This window comes from Kryptolebias marmoratus, linkage group LG13 (genome assembly GCF_001649575.2).
Source record: "Kryptolebias marmoratus isolate JLee-2015 linkage group LG13, ASM164957v2, whole genome shotgun sequence".
Classification (NCBI taxonomy): domain Eukaryota; kingdom Metazoa; phylum Chordata; class Actinopteri; order Cyprinodontiformes; family Rivulidae; genus Kryptolebias; species Kryptolebias marmoratus.
In genome coordinates this window covers 14,580,027-14,591,686 of record NC_051442.1, presented here as the reverse complement: position 1 = coordinate 14,591,686, position 11,660 = coordinate 14,580,027, and the positions used below count along the sequence as shown (strand labels likewise).

Here is an 11,660-nt window from a genome sequence, read left to right as displayed (position 1 = left end):
TATTGCTGCAAAATTTAAAATACGCAGTTTAAGTCAATCATATTTACACACAGAAAAGGTAAAGGTTTGATTCGATGTGTTTCTGCACCAGTTGAAGAAGAGATGCTTGACTGTCTGGCACTAACGTACTGCTCAAATATCTGCATCCAAAATGTCAACTGACAAACTGAATCACTTTGTTTTCCAGCACTTAATGACAAACGATACAAAAGAATGCAAAACGTTCAAAAACAGATTGATGCAAATTCTTTCAGCTTATGATATTGATAATTGCAGCTGAACTCTGGATCAACAGTTTAACTTTGCCAAAGGTTTTATACAGAAAATGTTTTGTTTTAGGAACCTATTTTTTTTGCCCCTTTTGTTTTGTATAATAACTGTTGATGCATTCTGACAAGAAATCAAAGCAAAAGAAGCGAAAAGTCATCCTGATTGCTTGGTGGCTGTTTTGCTTTGTGTTGCAACTACAACAGATAGGTTAACACAATGTATCAGACACCATCACCGTCTCTGTGCTTAATGATACAAACCTGGTGTACAAAGCCCCTGAGCCTAAATGTCTAAAGGGCCGAGCAGAGTGCAGCCCAATGAAATAACTGATCCCAGAGTTACACAACTGGATGAGATGAAACCAAACTCAGACAGGTCGAAACGGTCACTGGCATGACTTCAGCTTTTAGTTTAAACTCAAAATCTGACTCTCAGATGAATCTAAATGAATAAAGTAGAGTTTCATTGTTCCTTCTGTGGACGTTGTTGGAGGAGAATTGTGTTTAATGGGGTTGCCACTGTCAAAAGGCATTGAAGGTTTTATCAGTTTCTACTCACTACAGCTGGTCGCCATTAGTTTCTATTTTTTATTTGCATGATGCTGCAACAGCATCTGTAGATCTGTTCAAATTAAAACAAGATACCAAGGGGAAAACAAGCCTGCAAAATTGCCAGTTTTCTATTTTGGTACATTGGCTATTAAGAAAATCTTGCAGTCATTTCTTGGCAGGAAGTTGACTTGTCCGTGCAAGCTTGGACAGTTTTACTGATATAGCATAAAATGGGTTCCAGACTCACACAGTACCATTGATTGATTGCTTAAAACTGTTCATTTTGTACCTCTTGACAGCACAGGGAATTTAAAATTGATTTCACTTCCTATTTGTAATCCAATCAGTTACTTCAGAACATTTTTTTAAAAGCTAAACTGATGGCATTGGCATTTATTTATCCAGCAATCATCCTTTGACTTTGACTCTCTAATATTCTTCTTGTTCTTCCAAACAATGTCCATCAATGTCCTTTACCAGTTCAGTGATGCAGACTGAAAAATCTGCATGAGAGATACGGTGTAATACTTGCAGGATGATTCATTTGAGTCCATTTAAAACATAAAAAAACATTAGAAGTTTATAGTTTTAGGTCTCTAACAAGGCCTTAGGTTACAGAAGTCCAGCTCCTGTGGTTTACGAGCTCTACTGCAGCGGTCCCTCATAAGAAGATCTCCAGTTGGGCTTTTGCAGTGCAGCATACGTTTCTTGAAGCCCTTCCCACAGGTTCTGGAGCAGGGCGACCACTGCCCAATGTGCCACTCAGCACAAGGCTCTTCACAAGCTCTAGTGGCTGAAGGTGTTTGTGAAGAATCACAGTTCAGCCCTGGCTTCCCATCCGCTCTTAGACACTGCACCAGCCTCCTCTGGAAACCGCGACCGCAGGACACCGAGCACTTGTTCCAGGGGGAGGTTATCCATTTCCCAACATTGGAATCCTCCTTGCTGTAAGAACTCTTTAGGTTGTCGTCTCCTTTCTCTGTGCTGCCATCGTGTATCAGGACACTGTTTTCTGAGTTGGCTCGCACCTCTTTTTTCAGAGTTTTGTCCTCCTTGGTCTGACGGGGAAGGTAGAAGGAGTAGCGGATGCGAGGTGGAGTCATCTTGCCGGCACACAGCACCTCCACGGTCAAGATTTCTCCCAGGGGCTTCACAGCCTGCAGGGTCTCTGAGAGGCCGGATGTGCCGCTGTAGCGCAGCAGGCTGTTCTTTACGAGGATATCTTTCTCGCCAGCTGAAACTATGTAATTTCCATTGAGCAAGTAATGGCCCTCGCTGTTCTTTACAGCCAAATAGTTGTCATCGCTCAGCATTCCCTTGTAGCCTCGCTGACGAATGTCTATGTTGGCTGCACCCACTGGCAACATGACGACAAAGTTGTAGCCATGCCTGCATGCAAAAACATTGTGCGATTAGTTGTTATCTAGGAGCGAAGCCGATGAAGCAGAAGTGAGAGGGACAAAAAGAATGGCACAAAGCTATCTGATGATGACGCAGGTTTTACTCACGTAGGCTTCGTGAAGAGTCCCGACACCTTCTTGCAGCCCTTGGTGCTGCCGCCACAGATTCCGCACTTATCAAACTTCTTAGTGGAGCCAATTTTAGCATCACATCCAGCCTTGATGCACTTTCCCTGGACACAAACTCCCGTGGAATCTGGAGAGCACGGAGTCCCATCCACAACCTGAAATACACAAAGACACTTTCAAGGTTAAATTTCAAGCTACATGAAGCAAATAAACAAAAAAACATTTAATATTCACTATCAAATTTCGCTAACATAAAAAACTATATAATTCACAGGAGGAAAACAATTTTTGAGACTTTGTCAAGTTTATCTATATAATTATGTAACAGGAGTTTTGTTCCTGGCATGTAAATGTCATTTCCCATCTCCTTTTATTGCAAAACAAAAGAAAATGCCAATTATTCTGTTAAAACTTTGCTTTTTGTGGCTTTTTTATTGCATTTTTTTTAGATTGTTTAAACTTATTTGCCATGTTTTGAGAACTATTTTTTTTTAAGATAACAGGTTTGGCAAAGTAAACTTACTTCAAAGTCAATAGTAACTGGTTTTACATCATATAAAGGCAAATTTGTAGATTCATTGTCAAACCACAAAAGCAAAGTTTTGGGATCAAAATAGTTTGTTTTTTTTCATTTTATTTAATTAGAAAGAATTGGGAAATTGTGGTTTTCACCCAGGAACAAAACTAAAGTGAAATGTTCTTACCTAGTGTATTTAGAGCTTGTGTGAGTGATAAATTTATTTATCTTTATCTTTAAAATGAGCTATTTCAGTCTGCAATGACCTGTTTAGACCTGACACTAAACACACCTGTGGCCCTGGACTTCTCAGCCCAAAAGGGTTACTTTATTAGATGTAATTGCCAAATAGTTTGGTTTAACATTTGTTCAGACAAGAAAATAAAATAACAGTACTCTTGCTGTTTACCTTGGGTGCCAGGACGTAGAAGTAGCCGGTGCCGTTAGCCCTACAGATGAGTTTACATCTGTCATTGGGGGACACTCCGGAGTACTTTGGTACCCACACCACAGAGTGGGTTAAACGGTTACTATTAAAACTGTGGCCAGAGGTCTCACACTGCTCTTCACGATATGTCTTACCTACACAAAATGGAGGAAGGGTACAGCGAGTAAGAACAGAGCAGTCATCGGACTTAGTTGTCTGTGGAAAGTGTTTCCTACCTGTCTCTGGGCAGAGGTTGAGGTTGCAGGAGCGATATTTGACCCGAACTCCCTGGCAGTATTTGCCCCCGTTTGATGGAACTGGGTTGTTACACTCTCTTTTAGAAAGTTGGACGCCACCTCCACATGTCCGCGAACAGGAACCAAACGGACCCCACTTACCCCAGCGTCCATCCACCTGGAAAAACAAAAGGCAAAAAAAGGACAGTGTCCATCAAAGGTGTCCTTGTGTTGGCTGATAGTTGTAACTAAGGTCCTTGTGCGTGTCTCACCTTCACATGTTGGACATGTTTGGCAGAGCAGACCCCTCGGTCACAGACCTGTCCATCACCACAATGGGTGCCATCTGCCCAGGGGAAGTGCCGAGTCATACACACCAGGTGGCCGCTGGACTTTCCTGTGCACCACAGACGGTTGCATGGTGGCTGCATGAAAGGACAAGGTTTGGAGTCCTCCCCGAAGGCGAGCTCACACTGACGGTTGAGGCTGTAGGTTGATCCAGGCAGAAGGTCGGGAAGAACTAAGGGTTTCTGGGGCTGGTCGAGCAAACAGTCCCCTGAAAGAGAAAGTCAAAGTGAAATGAGCGTTAAAATAATTTTAATGTGTTCTCTGATTTTTGGAAGAACAAAAAAATATGAATTATTTAAGACTTTACATCTGAAACACATCTGAAACAAAATGTGTGAATAGATGAGACAAAAAACAATCACACCACTGTTATTTAGAAGATAAGAAGCACTGTATACTAACATTAGAATTTCATCTCAGAGCATCATGTTTGGGACTGATTTGCTCCTTTAGGGTGAAAACAGGCCATAAACATGAGGAGGTTTAAGAATTTAAAATTTCAGGAGTAAGTTTTTACAGGAGAAAATTTTATCATCGATTAGCTGAGACTTAGGGGTGATGACCAGAAACGCACAGGTACAGTATGCCTTTAAAGTACTTGGTGATGTGTTTTTGGGCCTGAAAAGAATGACAATGATTTTTTAAAAAGGTCAAGAATAATTCCTGATCTAAGAATAGCCATTCAACAAAGATATGCCAGAAATGTAGATAAACTGAAACAGGTTTTATCAGAAATGGTTCATATTTTGCCCTGATTGGGTCTTCTAATCTGCAACAACAAACTTCTGATCGAGGCTCCTGTTGTTTCAGGGTGGCCTACTGGTTAACAAATTCAGTATGTTTAATAATACATGTACAACTCCCTGTGAGCTAATAATTCAATCAACTTTTCTGTTAATTAGAGGAAGATTTGACCACATTCCTTTAGGACTGACAAGTGAGCTGCTGGAAGTTTCAAAGCATTTACAGACTTTTAGTGCAGCTTTACAGACAGCACACATTTTGAAAAGTCATTAAATATAAGAATACATTAAAAACAATGTGATGTTTACTCATAAATTTGAAAAAAAGAGTATATCATCCCTGTCATTAAACATGTGTGGGATTGTGGGATTGTGTGTGGGGTGCATTTTTCTTGTTTTCTGGTTTCTTTGAAGAGTTAATACAGCTTAATGCCGTGCATGGAGTTTATCCCAGAGTTGTACGCACAAACATGCCTACCCCAGCCCATCCTCAAACTCTCCCTGTAAACCCACAAGCCCACCCTTGTTCCATGATTTGCAACAAGGGTGGGCTTGTTAGACATTGTTAGATCCTTAGATTAGGGCTTGAAATTACAGGCAGCTAGTAGGGACTGAAAAGGTCAAAGCATGGTTGCCACAAACCCCATCTATTTTTGAGAAATTGTTCCATTAAAAAGCAGTGCACTGGAGGGAGGGCGGAAGAATGGGATGTCTGACCCTGGACTGTTTGTGATGCCGTTTATCCTCAACAGATAACAAGGATGTGGCTGAATGAGCAACAGCTGCTAGCAAACTTGTTCCCAATGATTTTTACACCAGATTTGGCAGAAGAAACAGACTGATTAGCTGATAGTTCACTGCTGTATATACAAATCACTCTGCACTTAATAACCCACACCTCACCTCTTCCCTCTTGCTCTCTCTCTCTCTGAAGAGCAATCATGGGAAACAATAGCTTGGCAGTGTCTGTGTTTGCATGTGGATAGATAAGAACTAATGATTGTTAAAACAGACATCGCTACATAAAAACTGCCTCAAACATGAAGGAACATGTTATTTTTTTACCTTTCTCTCAGCAGTTTGAGGTCTAGATTCATGATGTAAAACCCAGGTTACAAGGAATCATTTACTGTCAAAATCAAAAGTGTCTCTTTCTTTCACTGGTTTGTCTCCTCTTACTGACTCCAAACCAAACACGGAGAAAAGCAAAAAAAAATAAAATAAAAAAATCGTTTGTCTATTTGGGGTAAACCTGCATGGGGAGTGCTGGATAGATACACCTCTTGTCCAAACCGCCGGGGTGACTCTCCCAAGACCAAGCCCTGTAATTTGGGACAGATGTGGTTGCAGTTTTAAAATAAAAGTTTAGTATTGCTCCCAGGCCAAGTCCTGTGGTCTGGCTTGTTTGGTAAAGAATCTGAATCCTAAAAGAATAAAACCCTTTTTAGTTATTGCTGGTCCTTTCCCTCAGAACTGCGACATATGAGGTTTGGCTGATTCACTCTTGTGTTCATCCATTCTGTCACTTACAGTTTTTCTTACGTGACTGCAGTTATATTGGAAGTCAGACGTGTGAAGCCAGAAAAATGTGAAACATTTTGAACAGAACGAGCCTGATCTGTACTGACAAAAAGTGACTACCACAATGAAAAAGCGGTCTCTGTAACTAGTTTGTTCGCAATCAGTGCTTCAGGAAACAACTTAAATGTCTCTAAAGTGTCTGTCTTAAGATCTTTTGAAAAGGGACTCTGTGGAAAGGTTGCAAACATTTAACATCTTACCTGTTGTACTACACAAAATAAAAGTTTTGAGATATGACTTGCTTTAAGTTTGGTCTCGGTGTGCTCATATTAGCCGGATTTTCACAGAAATCAGTTTCAGAATATCTGAACTATTGTTTTGACTTTGGCTTCAGTTCTGTTATCATTCAACCACAGGAACTCACCGTGTCCACCGTCCAGAAATTCTGTGACGATGGCGGCGCTGCAGGGGGACCAGGGGCTGGTGCGGTTGATCTGAATGAGTGTGGGAGACATCATGTGGTTGTCCTGCAGTTTCCCAAACACATCCTCGCAGGCTTTCACATTGTCGTGAGGCATGTTGAACACATGACCTGTTGGGAAGGAACGAGATGTCAGGTGTGCTTCAAAAATACAGGCGTATAGGAAATACAGAAAGTATAAAAACTCATGCATGTTGATTGAAACCGGGTGGCATACCGAGTTCATGAGCAGTGGTGAAGGCTGAAGGCAGGCCGTCATCTTCGATCACCGAGCAGCTCCTCTTTGGGTCGCACATGGTGCCAACATCTGCCATGCCAAGAGTGTCACAGGTAGATGCTCCACAAAGGTCCTGTGGGTCAAAACAACATCTAAGCAAGGCAGAGTGGAAATCCAAGCCAGCATAAAAACTTTCAAGAACAGAATTTCTGTTAGACGCAGTGGAAACCTGCTATAAACAACCAGCAGCTATGGTGCAAAGTTGTTAAAGGTAAAACCTCAATGAGTTATTAGTAATTTTCTCCTTACGCTGTATCCTAAATCGCAGAGAGCTGGAACTGGAAAGGACGATGACACTTGGCTTAATAATGAAAAATAAAGTGCTTATGCTTCCAAAGAACTATCAGCACAATTTGCCAAATGGCAACTCTGTAATTAGGGTTTGAAAATTGGATTTATTAAAAAAGGCCACACCTTATTTCTTAAAAAAAAAACTGACTGTCTACAAAGTTCAGCTTTTAAAATATCCCTTTGGAAGATTAAAATTCCAGCTCCAATAGACTTTTGGCAAATTTGTAAATTTGCTATGATGCATTCTGGGACTAAGTTCCTCAACTTTCATACAGATGAGGTCACATCTACCAAAGGAACGTCTAGCTTCACATTTCCAGGACATTAGCTGGACAATGGCCACAATTTTGTTCATCCATTCATCTATGTTTGTTTGAAACTAAGTCCACCAAGGCCTTCTGAGCCCAGTCCATAAGGAATAGCTTAAATGACAAAAAAAGAAGGAAAGCAAAAGAAAAAATCCTGGATTTCATCAAATCCGTTGAAACAATCTTTGGCAAAGTATTAACCAAAATGTCCAACTTTCTGCCATTTAATGCCTTTGAAAAAGATGAATAAGCGAAATAGTCAAGCAAATGCTCTCAGTTCATAAGTGAACTGTGACTCATGCACGTTGAAAACAGCAGAAATATGACAGAATTTCATCACTTGGCTAGGTTTTACCCTTCAGACTGAAGTTTATATGAAACTGTCTGCAGCTGAGCCTGGCTTCTTGCAGAGACGTCACCTGGTTGACAGACTTTAGGAATTAACTTGATTGACCGCAATGTTATTTCACAACAAGTAGCATTATTGAGCGTCCTTTAGGCTGTCTTTTCTTGGTCAGACGTGTGCTGAAGATTGGGAAAAGATTGAGTTGTGCCTTCCACCACCCAGTCTTTAAAACCTTTTAGTGGTTAACAGTGTTTAGAGCACACCTTCTGCTATGAGGTAATGTAACCATAGCACTTCCACGGCAGAGCAGAGTTTCCAAATGACCTATTTCTCTACCGCTAGGCTTTAAAAGCCAATTTTAGCCAGTGTCCATTTGGACCTTAACCCTATAATCACAGGACAAACTCAGCTCTAAATGCCACAAAGAACTGCCCATCCGCCTGGTACCAAAACAGCACATCAAGACTCCACATTTCCAAATGTGCAGAACCTCGACGAACCTCGAGCATCAAATACGACTAGATTAATCTCAGACACTCGCCCAAAAGCCTTAGGCTGCACTGAACGCAATAATAAAACATGGTGCCAAGTGAAGACCTTGAGTGCTCTGACGAATCTTTCCAAAAGTAAACCGCAAAAAGCCACAGTTGTTGACCGGTGCAAATCGAATCCAGATGTGCTCGTGTGCAAAGAAGACATGTAAAAGCTTGGGTCAGTTGAGTTACAAAAAAAAAACAACAAAAGAAAAAAAACAGCATGATGAGCAAGGGAGAGAAAACAATCATGTCAGGGAGTTTGTTCTCTGCTTTGACCTACTTCCCACATCTGTCAGGTTTCTTTGTGTTTGAAGGTTTTCCTACACTTTAGGAATGTTTTTTTTTTTATCATCACTGAAAGATCTTTATGCTTTTACCTATTGTGCTTCAGGGTGTAAATGTTTTTTTTTTCTTGTCTGTAAGTCAGCAGTATTACAGACAGAGTTTTAGATGTCCAAACATGGACAAACGTCTTTCTTTCTCAGCTCAGTATCTACAAAACAAGTAAAGACCATGAGCTGAAGGACAGCCTCTTTCCCGGGGGAAACCTGCAGATTTATAGTTGGATTTAATCTTTTGGCCACTCTTTTATAGTAATCAGTCTGTAGCATAATAAACTGAGTAATCTTGCAACATTCTTTTCACAGCAATCAGGCTGTTAGTGGAATTTAAACACAACCACAGTCGCCTCTGGACATCATCAAGTTGGTCTTCATAAAAGCTGCAAAATTACACTGTGGGCTGGTTAACAGCTCACAATGGATCCAACGTAAATGCTGACTTAAAGTCACAGTAAACAATAAAACACATCAAGTAAACGGACTCATTTAGAAAACGGACACTCGTCTGAATTTTTAACCAGATGAAAGGTCTTTTACCAGCAGAGATGCATGCAAAGACATCGTTTGATGTCTAAAATTCTGAGTAAGTCTGAGGAGAGAATATGTCTGTAAACAAACTAAAAGACTAAATGGAACAGGACTTTGTCAAATATATCTGGTAGTTTTGAAACTATATAAGATCTGACAGTTTTGTACGCAGTTTTGTAACCAAACTAAGCTGAACTGTCCATATTGTACAATCTAGATCAACTCAGTATTTTAAGAAAAAATAACATTTTTGGTCATTTACAATGCTGGGTCCTAAAGGTGATCATAAAAAAGGCTTTGTTTCATAGGTGGGACAACCTTTGAGCTTTAAGCCATCAACATAAAATAGATAAAGTGTTTCCACTTTGTTTTATTGTTCAAAAGGGTCCAGTTTATGGGTGCTGTCATGTTGTATTTTTGCAGCCAGGCTTTTAGATTTTAGGCTGGAAGTCCTGCACACTCCCCCACATGCAATCAGACAAATGTCCCTTTTAATTACACAAACTTCAGCTTATACTGGAGGCAGCCTACAGGGGGCGCTTGCACTGTTTCTGGTTCCCCTTCAGCATTATGTTCCTGTGTCTAGCGTTTAATATACGGTATGTCAATTCTTAGTTCAAGCCCAACAAATTGCACTCTAAATACAAGATGTTAAAAGGACATAAATAAAAACTGTTTTCATAACATAAACGTATTGAGTTAACGTTTGTAAAATGTGTTCACATTGTTGGCCGTATCTAAATGTAACGCTTTAAAAGTAACTTGTTAATGAAAAGAATTACATTTTTTCAAACAATTCTATTGATTTCTCTCAAAAGTCAATATTTTATATCAAAGGTGACATAAAAGGTTGGATCAACATAATATCTTTGACTCAACTTCTTTCCTACTATTGGTTCTCATCTTAACTTAAACAAACTAAACTTTTTTTTAAATTGCTTGTTGAACAAAGTAATGCACATTTTGCCAAGTTTAATAGTTTGTCTCATCGTCTGAGTCTGAGATATTGTTTCATTTCTTTAAAGAGACTGTACTTCAGTAACACAAAGTATTTGATTGTAATCATTTTACACATTTTCAATGTTTATCCAACAAGCTTTTTTTGTTTTTGGAATGCAGTAAAATGTAAAGATTTTAATTTGCTGTATAATACTGCTCTGTATCTGCACACTGTGACATTTTATTTTTTTACCAATTAATGACCATTCTGGTTCTCGTGAACCGTTTATATTAGAAACTCCACCAGTACTTTATTTTTCCAAACACAACAGTCTGGGCCGATGATGAGAAGTTTTGTTAGTTTGTCCATTTCTTGTAAGTGCAGCTTGTGTTTTCTCTGCTTGTTTCAGTTTGCGAAGCCTCTGATTAATGCAGATGAGGTCACCTGAATGCATGTAAACTGAAATAGTGACAGAATCTCTTGACGCCTGTTTTTTTTCTCTTTTTCTCTCCCTTCTTCTTCCTTTTTTCTCTGTTTTATATTGCAAATTATATCCACATGACTCACTGTAGGCGGCCCGGTTCGGCTTATTAAGGTCATCTGAACCGGCTGCAGAGTTTATAACCTCAGCTGTGCATGTAGAGTCAAAAGCCCGATAACAGTCTGGATTTTGTGTTTGAAATAGTTTCACCGAGGTGATGTCCTCTTGATGTATGAGGACACCACGGAGAACCAGTACGGCAAAGAAAATAAACCTATGTACGTCAGACAGAATTGAGTTTTTGTGAAGGTGCAGCTGAAGCTGTGCAGAACTTCCCCTCTCCAACAGCTTGTTTCACTCTGAAGGGATGTGACTCTGATGTACACTTCCAAGCTCAACCTATGCAGTTTTCCCTTTAAGAGCCGGCTTAATGAGGAGCAGACAGGGTGGTGGGTAGGACTGGAACCCCCCCTCCCCTCAACAGCCAGAGGAGCATGGGAAGGGCTGGAAGAAACAAGACACTTCCAACAAGTGTATCCCTGAGGGGAATGACGCTCATTACATTTTATAAAACAGTGCATGTCATAATAGAGACACTGGCCAAAAGTAATTCAGCACTTTTTATATTACATTTGGCTTTTTAGCAGCTTTGAATCTGCGCTTTTGCGTTATTTCAGCACATGAAATCATCCCTAAACAGCACATTTCTCAGTTACTGAACATGCGGCCTTCCCGTTGGCTCGATCAGTCAGCTCCAACTCGAGTTTTCAAGTCACAAAGGAAGTTGTTCATGTCACTGACAAGTGAAAGGGCAATGACTTCATCACTGACACTGTGTCATCCACCAAGTATGTGGGAGTGCAGATGCAATTCAGTGGGATTTCTGTAAAACTATACTCTCCAAGGATCCATGAAGAGCAATCAGAACCAGTGCTTTGCTCAGCTCTTCTTTGTGGCTTTGCATCAGAGTGATGTGGTTTCAGGGGGGG

The 11,660-nt window shown here is 40.3% G+C and overlaps 1 protein-coding gene across 1 annotated transcript in view; it reads right to left on the bottom strand.

Moving 5' to 3' along the window:
• Nucleotides 1–279: 279 nt before the first annotated feature.
• LOC108245199 (A disintegrin and metalloproteinase with thrombospondin motifs 15-like) overlaps nucleotides 280–11,660 on the bottom strand; it is a 12,927-nt gene continuing 1,546 nt past the window's right edge. The window contains exons 2-8 of the mRNA XM_017431906.3: nucleotides 6,841–6,973; nucleotides 6,567–6,734; nucleotides 3,803–4,086; nucleotides 3,531–3,708; nucleotides 3,277–3,449; nucleotides 2,330–2,505; nucleotides 280–2,210 (exon numbers count right to left, since the gene is read on the bottom strand). Of these exons, the coding sequence (XP_017287395.1) occupies nucleotides 1,418–2,210; nucleotides 2,330–2,505; nucleotides 3,277–3,449; nucleotides 3,531–3,708; nucleotides 3,803–4,086; nucleotides 6,567–6,734; nucleotides 6,841–6,973 (1,905 nt within the window). The 3' untranslated portion in view covers nucleotides 280–1,417. The remainder of the gene's footprint in view (nucleotides 2,211–2,329; nucleotides 2,506–3,276; nucleotides 3,450–3,530; nucleotides 3,709–3,802; nucleotides 4,087–6,566; nucleotides 6,735–6,840; nucleotides 6,974–11,660) is intronic.